Below are 15,573 nucleotides of genomic sequence, written 5' to 3'. Positions count from 1 at the left end.
ACAAGCGGGATCTTAGTGTGTAACTGGTTCACCTCGGGTATGCTACATACAGTGTATTTATTTTATTTCATTTCAGTGTCTATGTATTTTACTCAACAAGTAACCCACACCTAGTGTAGTATAGTCCGATTTTTTTATAAACTCACACGAGGGAACCAAGGTTTAACGGTATAAGGGAAGAGGACATTTTGTGTATCTCGAGGATTTTCCCCTTTTGATTGAATTTTAATGCTTAATTACAGTGCTGTATCCACTCTACTTATTTACAAAAATTTACACTCGGATATTCAGCAGTGAAAATTATAACCCTAGCGGTGACTTTGGGTAAAGACTTTTAATTTGACAGAGTTTTGTCAACTTTTGGTTGGTTTTCCAGCTAATTTAAAAAATGCCAATCAGCGCACGTGCAATTTATCGCACGTGACTCCGCTTGACTCGCGCACATATTTGTTTTTTGATTGGGCATGAGCAATCAGAAAACAACACAGAGATGTCAAAATTAATTAGGAAATGTTTTGAAATGCACGCAACACGAGAACACTCAACCTCTGCAAATGAAGAAACATTGTTACGCGGAAACCTTGTTGCAGAATCATTGTGTCGGAAACATTACTTTCCTAGATGATTCTCTCCATTTGGCATGCACAAGAAACATTTCTTTTAATCCAAGAAACGAAAAATGTTTCTGACCAGGAAACAATGGTGCAGAGTCATTTTTTTCGGAAACATTGTTTTCCAAGATGATTCGCTCCGTTTGCATTACGGAAAACATCTTTTTGCTTCCATTACACGAAAAATGTTTCTGATCAGGAAACTTTGCTTCATAATCACTGTTTCGGGAAACATTGCTTTCTCAGACCATTCCCTCCGTTTGCGTGGACGAGAAACATTTTTTTGTTTCCTAGACGAATCTCTCTGTTTGCGTGCACATTTTTTGGTTTCTAAGAAACGAAAATGTTTCTGATCAGTCTTTTCAGAAACATTCCGTATTTATGAAAACATGTTTTTGAGAGCGAATTATGTTACGAAATTGTTTATAGATTTCGTCGGTTATTAATCTCAAGTAATCGGTGTAAAATTTGGCTTTCTGTGACAGGGTCTAGTTTGATCCACCCATAATAATACAACGTGCATCGAAACGCTTTTCCGTTGTCCTTGTAAGACGCACGAAAGATTGTCTCGCACAAAGTGCGAGGCAATAGCGCCATTTAAGTTCGAGATAACTGCATTAACATCATGCTATCTTTTCTTTTTCTTTCCTCCACTTTTCTTTCCCTTTTTGCCTTTTCCTTTCTTCTTTTTATTCTTGAGCGCTTTCCTTGCCTTATGCGCTCGCCATAGCGACTGAATCAATCTCGCAGCACGTATTTTGAGGTTCAGTTCTCTCTCGGCAGCTTCTGCCTTCTCCTTGGCTATTCTTCTCGCTTCCATGATTTCTAAATATTCTTTTTCCAGAGTCTTGAATCGCTCCTCGAGCTCGCTGAGTTGTCTTTTTTCTTCTGTGTAAATCGCGTCTAAAGCGTCAAATTCGTCCTGCAAGAAGACAAGCAAGGAATTAAAATATGCTGTAGGCACGTAGGGGTTGGTTTTGTAAAGAAGGTTGGGGAGTGGAAAGGCTTTTTTGGTTTATCAACGGAGTTGATACGTAATTTGGCCACCGTCAAGAGATTCGAGTGCTACTGTTTTCATGGTAAATTTGTAAACAGAAGGCCTTACATCAAACTCTAAATTTTAAAAAGGGAAGTAAAAATAGAAACGAATGGGGTCCACAGAGGTATATAGGATTTACTTCAAAAGATAAACATTTTCTCTAAGCTTGGGCCTTGCACACACGTGGACAAGAAAAACTGAGGATAATTTTGAACCATATATTTCTGAACTCTAAAAGCGCTCAAGTTAAGAGCCTAAACAAAGAAAGTTCATGTGAAAAATAATTCTACCTGTCTTTCTCCCATATCTGTGTCAAATTTCTGGATCCAGTTCTCGACTTCCGTTTCTATCCTGTACTTACGCTGTTGAAGAACGAGGAGAAATAAAATTAATGTTAACTTTACTCTTTTACTCGGGTCTTTCCTGCAGAAAGAGATTTTTATATCTTGATTTTCAGAAAAATTGAAAGCAGGGATTTGCATTACCTTGCATGCAACTACTATGATGTTCTATATACTAAGAACAATGTAATATAAGGTGACCAAGGGCAAGCATAAAACGTACTGTTAGTATTAACCCATTTAACATCCAGTATCAAAATGTGAATTCTTCTTACTTTTCTTCATTCATTTCTTTGGGGATAGTAGCAGGGAGAATCTGTTTTATGATCAATACATTTTATAATACATGTACTTTTTAAGTCAGTGACACAGGGATATTTACTCAGAGAAAGAAAATCCCAGCTCTCCAAACAGGGGTCAAGCCTATGACCTTCTGATTACTAGCACAGGTGCTCTACCACTAAGCTACATGTTTGATCAAGAAGTGATATTGAAAGGAAGAAACCGAATGCTGATCACCACTTCTCAACTCTAAACAGAAAAATTCTGAGGAGTACCCCAAGTAGTACCCCAAGTTCAGATTGTTGGCCCCAGTTCAAGCTACAGGCCCGCCAATGCACATCACAGGCCTTGCTCTCGTTTCACCTTCGTGATTTTATTCCGGAAATTTATTCCTCATTCAATGAGACCTAATTAAGACAAGAACATAACTATCTATGATGACAAGTTATGTAACAGTTATCACCATACCTTTCTCAAGGCCAATTCACTTTCCCTGTGAGCAAATGTGTCTCCCTCCAGCTTCTTTTTCAGCTCAATAATTTCCTGCTGTAGTTTGCCTTTTTTGCTGTCAGAGTTTTTCATTTCTGCTGCATCCTGCTTGGCAGCCTCTGTGATGATCCTACGACTTTGCTCCTCTGCATTCTTTTCTACAATGTAGATGTCATTTTTCAGTCTGCGAATGATGTCATTTCTCTTGGAAATCTGTTAAAATAATGATCAAGCAGTTAATATTATAGTTAATGAAGCTTAAGATGTTTGCCTTGCATTTAGTTACATTCACACAACATATTCTTAAGGAAAGTACAAAAAAAAAACTGTTAACTCAAGGGGGCACTTTCATGGGGATTTCTCTGTGTTTTGGTTGAAACTGCTCAAACGTTTAACAAGGTACCTTTTCTTTAACATCAAATTGCTCTTAGTCGGAGCAGTGAGGAAAAAAATATTATGTGATTCTTCTGGGAAGAACAAACTATGATAAGCTTTTTCAGCAATTTCTTTAAAATACACTGGAAGAACTTTCCAATCCATTTACATGTAACACTAGTTTCTGTGTAGTAGTAACAAAACTGAACCATTATTTTAATGATTCCATTGATAAAAATACTGGTATGTTTTTTTTGCCATTCAAAGTGGTCTTTGTCAATCAATCTTTATTATCTGTTTTACCAATCTTTATTATATGTTAATCCCTTGCACTAATATCAACTTTACTTAACTGACCTAGCTCTACCTTTTTGAGCCTACAAGTGTAATTTTTTCCCTGGGGGCTCTCTTGGTGTTTTGAATTTTCTCATTTCAATGATCCCAATAGACACAATAGACAGACTCCAGTTTTTGTGTGTTGGAGAAAGTGGCTGTCTGGAACAGCATGACAATGGTCTGGCATTAATCATTTTGATAGTGTGTTGGATTCTTAAGGATCTTGGAAGAAATAAAGAAAGATCTTTGTAACACCCTCAAGTATCCTTCAGGATTCTCGAAGATCTTGGCAGGAATAAATGACTGAGGATCTTTTTAGGATCCCCAAAGATCCAGTTCCCTGAGGATCTTGGCAAGAATATTGAGATCTTGAGAGTGCTACTACGACAAAAAAAATGCCATGACCTTTTTTCTTCAGATTTTGAAAATAGATCTACTAAATAGGTACTATGCCAATTTTTGTCTCAAAATTCACACCAGAAATCTGATTATTTCAACAAAGTTTTTCAATTTTCGCTGTCTGCCATTACTCGATTCGCAAACAGCAGGGAGTGAGAAAAAGGGTTGGGTCTAGCTGAAATGCCTGGGATGCGACGTCATATGCACAATGCTCAAAACCAGTGTGGCTAGTTTTCCTCTGTTTCCCTTCCAAAAGAACTGGAAGAAGAAGATGACGACAACAGTATCTTAATTTCACTTATGGATTGATTTACTCACACTGTCAAACTCCATGACCTGATGTGCATATGACGTGCATATGACATTATGAGCCAGAAGACTCTTGCGTGGGGACCGCTTATAAAGTATTGCAGGCTTCTCAAATGTGAATCGATTAATGGCGGTCAGATTTTTAGCAGTTTTGGCTGGCCATTTCCCGACTTATCTTGCTTCCATCATTCTAAATAAAAATGCATTGTACATGTACTATTATGGACATATCGACTGAATTGACATTGAAAAAAGCCGAATAGAAAAACAAAAATTTTTGTCATAGTAGCACTTAAAAGATCTTTGAGGATGTTAGTAAGGATACTCAAGGATCTTGTTTAAGATCCACGGTAAGATCCTAAAACATCCTCATGGAGATCTTCAAGGATCTTCGAAGATCTCACAAAGATTTTCACCAGGGCTGACCATTATTCAACCCTATTCTTTGTTCTTTTGTTTGGCTGAAAAGACGGTGTATTGAGTGTGATGTGAGGATCAGGTAAACTGATGAACAACAAGGTTTGTTCCTCACTTTGTGCCAGTGTCTATGTTCCTTATTGCTTTACTTCTAGTAATTAAAATACTCCATTCTGAGATTATACTTGTTCAATTACCTTAAATAAAATAAATGTATGTAGATTCTACTTGTCAAATGATGTTTCCTTTATAGAAAGGGATAAATATTATTTTTGACCATGACCATCCATTATCATTTGGATTGTTCTTCTACGAAGGTTTGTGCCAATTTCTGCGCGAATTTGTGCAAGCTAGTTAAAACAGTTGACAGCCAGTTAGAAAGCAAAATTTTAATCCATTTTTCCTTTTTTGTTGACCAGGGCAGTCAAAGAATCGACGGACGTTTGCTCTGACAAAGGGCTAACGCTCGAAACATCAGCTCTTGAATCTTATAAAACCAAGTATTTGTTTCCACTCACCCACTGACACACTACCACAGTTTCTTTATAAACTAACCCCCTTATCCGTCTTTTTGCAGGGCTTTCTTGGGGGAGAAGGGATGGCGCAGTGGTGAGGGCACTCCCCAGGGGCACTCACCTCCCACCAGTGTGGCCCAGATTCGACAAAAATTGTGGTTTACCTCATTTTCTTTGTCTTCTATGGCTCTTTTCAGTTCTTCCTGGAGCTTTCTTCCATTTTCACTTGATTTCTTTTCCCTTGCAACAATCTGCTTCAAATACTGTTTCCTCTCCTTCTCCTCGCCTGGTGTTGTCAACAGCTTCTCAAACAAAATCGCCCTTAAGGTGGTCATTTCATCGATCATATTATTTCCTTCGACCGATCGTTCGTTCCTCAAGTCTTTCAGTGCATTTACAGCGGCTGGATTGGAAGCAAACAATCTAAGGATTGTTTTGACGGAATGTTTCATCTGCGTACTGAGGGAATGGATCACCTTTATATCCAAGATTTCGTCTTGATCGCTTGTTTGTTGTAGTGGGCTTAAACGAGCTGTTTTATGAATCCCAGATCGCTTGCTCGAAGCAGAACTTTGTCTGCTTCCCTGGCCAGCAATCGCGTCTTCGTTTCCCGATGCTGCTTGCGAAGCCTCGCTAGAACGCCGCGATGATATGTTTGACACCGATGGAGAAGCAGACTGACTGCGCCTTTGCTCGAGTGTGAATTTAGAAACCGCTTTCTGATAAGAAGATTGTAATCGATCGTGCTCTTCTATCACTTGAACAAGGTCGGATCCAAGAATCACCGAAAAACGATTCAAATTTTCTGTGATGTAAGGTAGCAACGAAACTAATTCCAATCTTTTGATCGAGTCATCGACGACAGCTATCACTCGTTGTGCTTCGACCGAAGTGAGCTTTTTCCTTACCGGATCCAAGACTTTAAGCGGATCAGAAGTGTCCTTAACCTTATCTTTCTGTTTTTCTTTAGCTTTTGGGTGAAGTTGTTCGAAGCTTGAGGCTACAGAGCCCGTTGTTTCTGCCCTAACAACGGCTATCGCCGCCATGTTGGTGTTGAAATTGGTTCTAATGGTGTGTTTCGATCGAACGTGGTTACCAAGGTGACCATAGCGATCACGTGTGGTAAAAAAGTCCCATTTTATTTCCTTCATTTCACTCTGTATACGATTCATGAGGCAAGGGAAATGAAAAAAGCCTCAGTTGAAAGCGATATTTAGGACTTCTTAAATAGATAAAAGTGAAACAAAAACACTCAAGAATGTAAATACAAACTTTTCTTCGGTTTGTTTTTTTGTTGATTTAAAGCTTGAAAATGACTGATACATAAAAACCTAAGTCCCGTGGTAGGCGATTTTTTTCCGAGCGGGAAAACTAGCAGTCCCTCGAGAACCGAGACCGCTTCAGAACAACCTTCCAATCTTGGCACGTTAAAATTGTCCTTGTACGTAAGCTGTCAATGTTGTTCGCTAGAAAGGGCATATGATGTCAGGATAAATGAAATATACTGAAATTGCAGTCAGGAATGGACATAATGTAATCTAAAATGTGTATGACACTGACTTGTGAAAACGTTAAAAACCAAACGTTTATAAAAACTTTAAGAAGACGTTTCGGCCAAAATTCTTCGGCCTTCGTCGGTTTAAAAAATGACAAATAAGCAAACGCTTATCTAACGGTTCACAGTATGCGCGTGCTACAATCACGACGCGTAACGAACGATCACCGCGCGAGAGAACAGATCACGTGAGTGAGCTATAAATTCCAGGAACATCAATATGTTCCTTGCCCGCATTTCGGTCTCGCAGAGAATGTCAGGCCTCAAGAAAAAGTCTCTTGTGGTAATCACGCGCTTTGTCGACAATGGTGGCTCGGTCAAAATCTATGCTATGGCCAAACTGATTCGCGTGTTGCGCTATCTTTGAGTTGTTATCGCCAACACGAACTGCTCTTCTGTGTTCTTTGATCCTTGTTGCCAAGGCTCTGTCCGTTTGCCTATAGTATACAAAATTGCAACCAAAACACCCAATTTTGTAGACCACACATCTTGATTGTAAAGCGGATCGTTTGTCCTTGGGCAGTGGGAAGCGTGCACGCAAAGTGTTGAGAGGTTTAAAACCAACTTTAAGATTATTGCTCCGCAACACCCTAGAAATTCTTTCGGAGACGCCTCTGATATACGGTAGGACAACAAAATTGACGTTTGTTCCCATATTGGAAGTGTTGTTGTCACTTGACACGCGTCGAGGGTCGTTACTGACGGTAGGAGTCGCAACTCTTGATAAATCTTAAAGGATAGTCAAGATTATCCCTCAAGACGTTGATGACGTGTTTCCTCTCTCGACATTGTCCTGCTCTTGTCGACGGGATGTTCTTGGCTCTGTCGAGGAGAGTATTAACCACTGATCTCTTATGCTGCGTGGGGTGATGAGAATTGAAATCGAGGTATTTGTCGGTGTGTTTAGGCTTTCTATACACGCTAACTTGTATGCGGTCATGGACTCTTGTGGTTACAGTGTCCAAGAAGGAAATGCAGTTGTTTTCTTCAACCTCTTTAGTGAACAGTATGTGTGGGTTGATGGAATTTAAGTGATCGTGGAACTCTTGCACATATTTTTTCTCGAGACAGGCGTGACTATCGTCCACGTATCGGTACCACCACCGTGGAGGATGAGCGACATTGGAAATAGCTCTTTCCTCTACAAACTCCATCACTAAGTTTGCCACCGTGGCACTGACAGGTGATCCCATGGCACAACCGAACGTTTGCTGATAATGCTCTTGTTCATACGAGAAATGGCTGTTCTTTAAAACAAACTCTAACAACTTCATAACATTAGTTATAGATATGTTAGTGCGTTGGGAGAGAGTAACATCTCGTTGTAAGAGCTCACGAGTAACCTGTAAGGCCATCTCTACTGGTATAGAAGTGAACAGGGCAACGACGTCGAATGACACCATGACTTCACCTTCTGTCATGTGTTGGTTTCTTATATGCTGAGCAAACACCGTACTGTTCTTTACAGAATATCTCTCCTTCAGCAGGGGGGATAAGACAGAAACCAAATGTTTTGATAAATCATAGGTTGGTGAATTGAGACAGCTAGTTATAGGACGAAGTGGTATGTCAACTTTATGGATCTTGGGAAGGCCATAGAAAGAAGCGGGTGTAGCATCAGTGCTATGAAGGTAGTGATATAGTTTGGAATCCATTTGGCATATATCCTGGTCATGAGTAGACGGACAGGACTTGATTTCAGACAAGATCTTGTTAAGATCCTTCTCAACTCGTGATGTTGGGTTCCTTCGTTTGTCAGTAATCTTCTTGTAGGTACTACCATCGTTCAATAAAGCGCTAACCTTCTCTTTGTAATCAACCGTGTTCATGACTACAGTGGCTCTACCCTTATCTGCCGGAACGAGAGTAATGGAAGAGTCCTGTTTGAGATTTCTTATAGCAGTGAGTTGTTGTTTTGAAATGTTACTCAGTAGTGGTCTCAGGTCTGCTGTGCTTTAATATGCTAACAACTGAGGCACGTATGGCCGCTTTAGAGCTTTGGGAAAGGTTGTAAATACCTGTTTCGATGTTCGCTACGATTCTCGAAGTAGGAATGGATCTTGGAGTTGTGGCAAAATTTAGCCCGTTCTGTAGCAAGACGGTTTCATGTTCACTGAGTTGCCGGTTAGACAAGTTTATCACCCATCGATCTTTGTTAACGTACTCATCGCCGGTGTTGAAAGCTCCCATGTTAGTGAGTTTACGTAAATATCTGTCCTTAACTTTACTTTTAAGCTTGTTAGCGTTGTGGTCGATAACTTTAAGAAGTGTGGCAAAATGTTCTTGAGAAATTATGGGCGACAACTTACGCATACATTCGGAACGTTGTTCGTCTAGTTGTGCAATCCGTTGGTGCTTCGGGGGCGAGACAGTGCCTGATCGGCTTAGTGTCAGGGAGCTCGGGTTTGTCATCTTTCCAAGGAACGGCTACACGATATCTTCCATTTTCATACTTGAAAGAATCTTTCACTTTATTTAAGGCTAGTCTCTCTTCTTCGGTAAATACGAGTCTGTCATCACGGCCTGTGCCAGACTTCTCGATTTCCCAGAATCTCTTTAGGCTGTTATCGACGTCGCAACAATATTCTTTTCCCTCGCTCCACAGTACAGGTTCTCTCGTGAACAAGGCACGGGTAACGTGAGATCGTGTTCTCGCGGTTTCATTGTTGTCAGGAGCACCAATACAGCTCCACCCAATTGGTCCGAGACGGGCGATAGGTCCACCATCTCTCCCTCGAAGATCAACATGAGAATAGTGGAGTTCAGCGTTATCAATTCCAATCACAAGATCGACAAGTCCATCGTTTGCTGGCTTGGCAAAACTGGACTGGGTCAGGTGAGGCCATTTGTTCTGATGTTCGGTCCAGTTCACGACTCTGTAATTGCCTGTAACTTTCTGCGGGCACGTTTTTACGCTGATTTCTTTTGAAAACCTCCAATCGACACTTTCTACTTCAATCTTTAACGGCATGGACTGAAAGGTTTCCACTGTGTCGTTAATAACATGAACTTGAACTTTCTGAAAAGGTTCTTGCAGTCCCAGTAGCCCAGCAACTTCTTCGTTCAGGAAAGTTTAGTTTGACGCGTCGTCTAGAATAGCGTTTATCTTTACTTCAATGACCCTCTCGGAAAATGCTCATAATTTATGTACTCGGCTTCTACTGAATAAGTGAATGATCATCGCAGTAAAATACGATAAAAAAAAAAATTAGGCTTGAACGGGATTCAAACCCATGACCTCTGAAATACCGATGCAGTGCTCCACCAATTGGGCCATCAGGTCAACTGGGAGCAGTCAAATCGTGTGAAATTACAGCGAAAGATCATTGATGGTTTATAGGGTCTATCTGAAGCCTGAATTGCTTCAAAACTCAACAGTGTAAACGGATCTTCAGTTTCAGTTAAAGAAATAACAAACAAACAATAACAAAACAACAACTTTAATATGTGGACACTGTGTTGATAATGAATTTCACAGTACTTTATATGAGAAGAGGAATTGTTATGTAAAGGAGATTTTGGCTGTTTTGGGATCAAAACAGTACTAAGAAACAGACTTTTACTGTACCATTCAATCGAAATAAATAAAATGTTCCTCGAACCAAGACATCCAAGACACAAAGGAAGAACTTTGAAAAAGCTGGACTAACTTTTTCCATTTGCAATCCATTTCTTTCTTAGACATTCAAGAGAGAGAGCCGTACACTTGTTTTAGTGTGTTCACAGCGACTCGGTGAGCACATTGGAGCTGGCACCAGGGGTGGGGTGGGGAAGTGTGAAACACTGCCTACATGCTCCATGGTCTTTGAAAAGCAAAAACAACACAACACGTCACTTTAGTTCCAACTCATTTTGGGATTTCCCTTGGATACGGATAAAACATGAGCAACAAAAAGGTAAAAGTATGAGAACTGTTAGTTCTTACAACTAACTGGTACAGGGTTTCTTCCCAGTGGGGACCTTTTGCAGATTTTAGAGGGCCCATTCCCAACTTTACATTTAAAGGTTAGTTGTTCCAATGGTTGGTTAAATTTGCTGTGGATCTACTTCAGGTTTGTACCAACACAACTACAAAACAGTTAATGGATAAACACGCTTGACAAAGATACTGAAAATAAAAAGAAAGAAAAGCCTTTTCTGAAAAGGCTATATAGGCCACCTTAGGAACATTTTGCATTTTGTGTAATACTGTAACTACATTTTTTATTGTGGCAATCCTGTAATGTCCTGAAATGTTTAGTGTGTGGCAACAATAATAATTATTGTTATTATATTATATCAATCAGTTAGTGATCTAGAGATAATCAAGTAGCAAGGACGTCAATTGTATGATCATCTGTAACCTTATCAAGACAGGTTAAGAAATTCCTTTTCCAATACATGTAATCAGATCAGAGAGAGACAAACAGAGAGAGGATCGTTCGGGACTTTTGGGTGTGACTTTTACTGCAACGTTTTCATCATTAAATGAGATCAAAACAGGAGAATGGTGTTGTGGTATCCATGTTTCCAACAGGGGTGGTATTGCACCACTGCAAGTAAAAACTGGAAGGACAAACATTGACAACCAGCTCAGCTCACTGACATATCTATCCACTCCCCTCCTTTTTGACTTCCTGTCCTCTCTGTTTCTCTTTTTCCAAAAATCGCTTGAACGATTCATGTTCTTTAATTTCCTCTTCATCAAATTCATCTCCTCCACCCTCTTCCTCCTCGTCATTGCTGTCCAACTCTGCCCCAAGGGAAATGTGAAATGGAGTTGCATGCATAGACTCAAAGGGTGGAGCAACACTTGGATTTGTTTCCATAGCAACAGGTTTCCCAGCTCCTATATCTTCTTTTAGTTTCTTCAGTTGATCTTCTTTATCTTTCTTTGTTTTTTCTTCTTTTTCCTTTTTTAATCTTTCATATTCTAGAGAAAGAAATGAAAATGTAATGGCAGGGATATTGCAATAGTCACATTTTGAGACACACCATTCCTCCCTCCTTACAGACTCAATAATTATATCAGTTTTGGGCAGGGTGACTTTACTGAACAAAGTGAGCTTTGGTGCAGTTTCTTGCCTGTTGCCCCTGCGCTCACTTCGTTCATTAGATATACAATGAACTGAATTGAGCACAAATTTCTTCGTCATTAATGCTTGATTTCCGTTGTTGAAACTATCAAGCATCCCTTAGAAGTTCCTCTTTCGATTCACTGTTTCCAAGAGGTGTGTTTCCCTTCCAAAAATGCAAAATTGGCTAATGTCGACCAGCACCAGAGTGAAATTCTGCTACATTATGATCACTCATTCACTGCACATGCCTGAAAATTAACAACCCACAGACCAAGTGAAATCCCCTCAACGTGATAACTCGTTCATTGTGCATGCGCACATTCACGAGTTAAAAATGAGGCCAAAAAATTGAGTCCACAAATTAAAAGCAAAGAAAAAAAGTGGAAAAACAGACTCCTTGGAGTGAAAATTTTAAAATTGAAGGCCACAATAATTCAGGCAATTTTGAGTGAAATGGAAAATCAACCTAAAATTTGACAGAAGATGGTCATGCTCTCAGCCCTTCAATCGTGTTTAGTTCAACTTAATCTTTGGTTCAATAATTGAATTGTTATTTAAATCCCCGGCAAAAATAAGTTACAGAGTTTCACTGAAATAAATTCCCGCTATTACGGACTCTTGCTATTATTAGGACACAAAGTCGTGGTCCCAAGGGTGTCCGCAATAAAGGGAGTTGACTGTACAAGCAATGGTGACTCCAAACATGTCTTTTTACCTGGTTTATACTGAGTTTCAAACTCAACGACAGCTTCATCCACAGCTCTTACAAAGTCATCTATTCCAGCCCCTGTCATTGATGACACACCCACTGTCCGAAGATTTTGGTAAAACTCGTCCAACACAAGACTCATGGATCTTGTCAAACTTGACATGTATGATGTATCTTGAGACAATGCTTCCTCAAAAACTTCAAAATCTTGCATCCACTCAACTGCAAAGCTGTGGTCAACTATGTCGGTCTAAATGAGAGAAATGGTGATATGCAAGAATTAAGCACAAATAATTTAAGAAAAATGTGTCATATACTAGACATCCTTTGAAAGAAATATTTCAAACATGAGTTGTTTGATGAGCTTAATGGCCAAAAATGAGAGAAGAGGAAATAGCAGAGTGTTGAGCCTCTCTTTGGTGTTGATATATACCTTCTAACACAAAATTATATTACAGAGAACACTACAGAGAGGAAAAGAATCACCTGCAAACAATAGACAAACCCTATGCCAGTTACTGCACCTTTCAATGATGACCAAGCTCTGAAATTCGAGCCTTATCCAACTGTTACAATTTTCACTGCTGTCAATCATGGTGGTGCACTTTATAGAAAGCAAACCGTGGCAAATTAGTTCAACAGAGTCAAAAGGTCACATTTGCACACTGTCATTGGCACATTCTGATTCACATGCTGGTTTCTGTATTATCGCAATTCGCCCCCGGTAAAAATGCAAAATGTCAGTTAGGTTCTTAAGTTCACAGTTTCTGTGTTAATGCAAGGCACAATCAGATAAGGTATCTAAAATGCAGGGGCCTTAGAGGTAGTTACTTCACCTTGTTCAGAACAACAATAAAAGGCAACTTTGTCTTGTACAGAATACTGCACGCATACAACATGTTTGACATGAATGTGACAGGACTTGTGCTCCTTGCTGTGTCAATAATGTACACCACAATTGTTGCAAATGAAGATGCCAGTGCTTCAGTGATAATAGCCCCTGACGCAGACCACGTGAACACCTCAATCTGGCCTGGTGTGTCAAAAATTGCATACCTATGACAGAAGACACATACATGTAACAGAGTAATTTAATTTACAGTGAGTGTTTTTAAAAAACTCAAAAGTAATCACATCACATTTTTTTAGAAACAATGAAGCAGTCAAACAAGAAAAAGAAATGACAAAAAATTTGGTTCAAATGTAGTATATTTTACCACAGTTTGCAGGTTTTAAGTGTGGCTTGGAGGACTTAGTGATGACTTATAGAGGGCTTTGAAAGAAGTGCCCAATGCATTTACAATGAAATTTGATCACAACTGTAATAATATTTTATTCTCTACTATTCCAGCAATCAGATTACTTCCTCACTGAAACCGATTTATCTGGAGAAGTTACCATTTCGAGTTCAAATGAATGTAGTTTGTGCTCACATGTTAATGATTATTATTTGTTTGAAATTTTACAGATATTAAAAAAAAATATCTTCTGTCCTAAGGAGCATGTGAGGTTAAAAATCCTGTAAACTCCACAGATCAAATTCCTGTTAAGATCTCCAAAAAAAAGGTCTAAATCTGAATGGATCCGCTCATTATTTGACTCCAGGTTGCCACCTTACTATGTAGCTCTGGATGAAACCTGTAAGAGGTAGGGGGAGTACTTCCCACTATGGACTATACGGGAAGGCTCCATCCGAAAGAGGTACCTTTTTCAGGATGGAGGTATATAAAAGGGCAGGGATTTGACAAGCTGAAGTATAGAGAAGAGTGGGGAAAACTGTCATTTAGGTATTTAAAAGGACCTTTCAAAATATCTGTAAGGGAATATATAAAAAGGTTACCTTTCCCGGTACATACATGTATAGAGGTAAGGGTTTGGGTCTTGGGTCGGAGCCTCCTCGTATGTAACTTTTTTGGGCACCCCCCACCAGGAAATGAAATTAGTTTGCTTCCAACTGGTGGAGGGTCTAGACTGCAAGTAGTCTCCATCTTCTCTTAATCCAGGTTTTAGAGGTGAACATAGTAGTGGCATGGGGCAAAGCAAGAAGCATGGGCCATTTCCTCGTGTCCCCATCCCTCCCTGCTTTTACCATTAATTTGTATAATTTGTTCATTTCTGCTTGCACATAAGATCTCAGAAAAATAGGTAAACATTTTGCAGTCTACCATGGGCATACAGTGTAACTCCCCAATGGCGTCAAATAAAAAAATCTTACTCACTTGAAATCAGTAGAACTTTTCTTGTCCAAAAAGTTCATAACCTGATCAAATCTTGTTGCAAACAGGTTCAGTGATGTTACAATGCCACCATTTGGACCCAGTTTGTACTGTTTCATGACTTCTTTGTAGTTCACAGAATCTCTGATGTCAATGTTTGCGGGATAAGGGACTTCTTTGACTGCAGGATCAAGATTGACCACATAAGGCGTCTCCTTCCTGGCATACAAGTGTGCAGTGAGTCTCTGAAAATGCAATCAGGAAGTGTATAAGTAGATGCAAAAGAAAACGTTTCAGCTAAACCATTTAAGTGAAAGTGTCACATGATTTTGACCTTTTCAGTGAAAATGGGGCAATAAAGAATACTGAGAGAAAGAGATCAACTGAATTCTTGCCAGAAGAAACTTACTCGTGATCTCTTCTAGAACATTTTGGACATGAAACTCCAATCCTCAGGTTGAGGGATCAAGCACTTTGTACTGTCTATATATACATACCACCATGATGCCCAACAAAGGTGGCTTTATCGTGTTAGAAATTCTAAATCAAGAAACACACTGATTCTTCCTTACAGTGATTAGTAAATGAGAAATCTGAGACGCTCAATTTCAAACCTTGCACGTGCAGATTGTCAAAGACAGTTTTCACCTTCTCAGTTGTTAGATCATGTTGACCATGAAAACGGTTTGAAAATACCTGAACAAACGTTGTTTTCCCAGATCCAGCCATGCCAAGACACAAAACACAAGTAGGCTTTTCTTTCTGGGATTCTGCGCTCACAGATTCACCAATTTTGTCATCAGAATCCGCTACATTGCTAGAAGAACCACCTTCGCCTCCGCTTGCTTCCGCCATCTTGGAGTTCTGTGATACGGTAACACGACGTATATAAAGATTGCTGTGCACATTTTTACGCATCGCTG

General features: G+C 39.6%; 3 protein-coding genes across 3 annotated transcripts; all 3 read right to left on the bottom strand.

Annotated features, from left to right (window-relative positions):
- Positions 1-38: 38 nt before the first annotated feature.
- Positions 39-6,185, bottom strand: LOC146458549 (dynein regulatory complex subunit 10-like). Its single transcript, XM_085090736.1, has 4 exons — positions 5,278-6,185; positions 2,742-2,975; positions 1,941-2,012; positions 39-1,533 (listed from the first exon to the last, which is right to left on the bottom strand). Exons 1-4 carry the CDS (start codon positions 6,157-6,159, stop codon positions 1,240-1,242), a joined length of 1,482 nt encoding a protein of 493 aa, XP_084946862.1. The 5' UTR covers positions 6,160-6,185; the 3' UTR covers positions 39-1,239.
- Positions 6,186-7,363: 1,178 nt separating this feature from the next.
- On the bottom strand, positions 7,364-8,858 carry LOC146458548 (uncharacterized). The gene is made up of 2 exons (XM_085090882.1): positions 8,687-8,858; positions 7,364-8,520 (listed from the first exon to the last, which is right to left on the bottom strand). The coding sequence occupies exons 1-2, from the start codon at positions 8,856-8,858 to the stop codon at positions 7,364-7,366; spliced, it is 1,329 nt and encodes a 442-aa protein (XP_084947008.1).
- A 1,234-nt stretch (positions 8,859-10,092) lies between these two features.
- Positions 10,093-15,534, bottom strand: LOC146458547 (GPN-loop GTPase 1-like). The gene is made up of 5 exons (XM_085090804.1): positions 15,347-15,534; positions 14,654-14,895; positions 13,271-13,490; positions 12,441-12,684; positions 10,093-11,580 (listed from the first exon to the last, which is right to left on the bottom strand). Exons 1-5 carry the CDS (start codon positions 15,503-15,505, stop codon positions 11,258-11,260), a joined length of 1,188 nt encoding a protein of 395 aa, XP_084946930.1. The 5' UTR covers positions 15,506-15,534; the 3' UTR covers positions 10,093-11,257.
- Between the last annotated feature and the right edge of the window lie 39 nt (positions 15,535-15,573).

This window comes from Pavona decussata, unplaced genomic scaffold (genome assembly GCF_977016875.1).
Source record: "Pavona decussata unplaced genomic scaffold, jaPavDecu1.1 SCAFFOLD_233, whole genome shotgun sequence".
Taxonomy (NCBI): domain Eukaryota; kingdom Metazoa; phylum Cnidaria; class Anthozoa; order Scleractinia; family Agariciidae; genus Pavona; species Pavona decussata.
The sequence above is the reverse complement of the archived record's forward strand: the minus strand, read 5'-3'. Positions and strand labels throughout refer to the sequence as shown.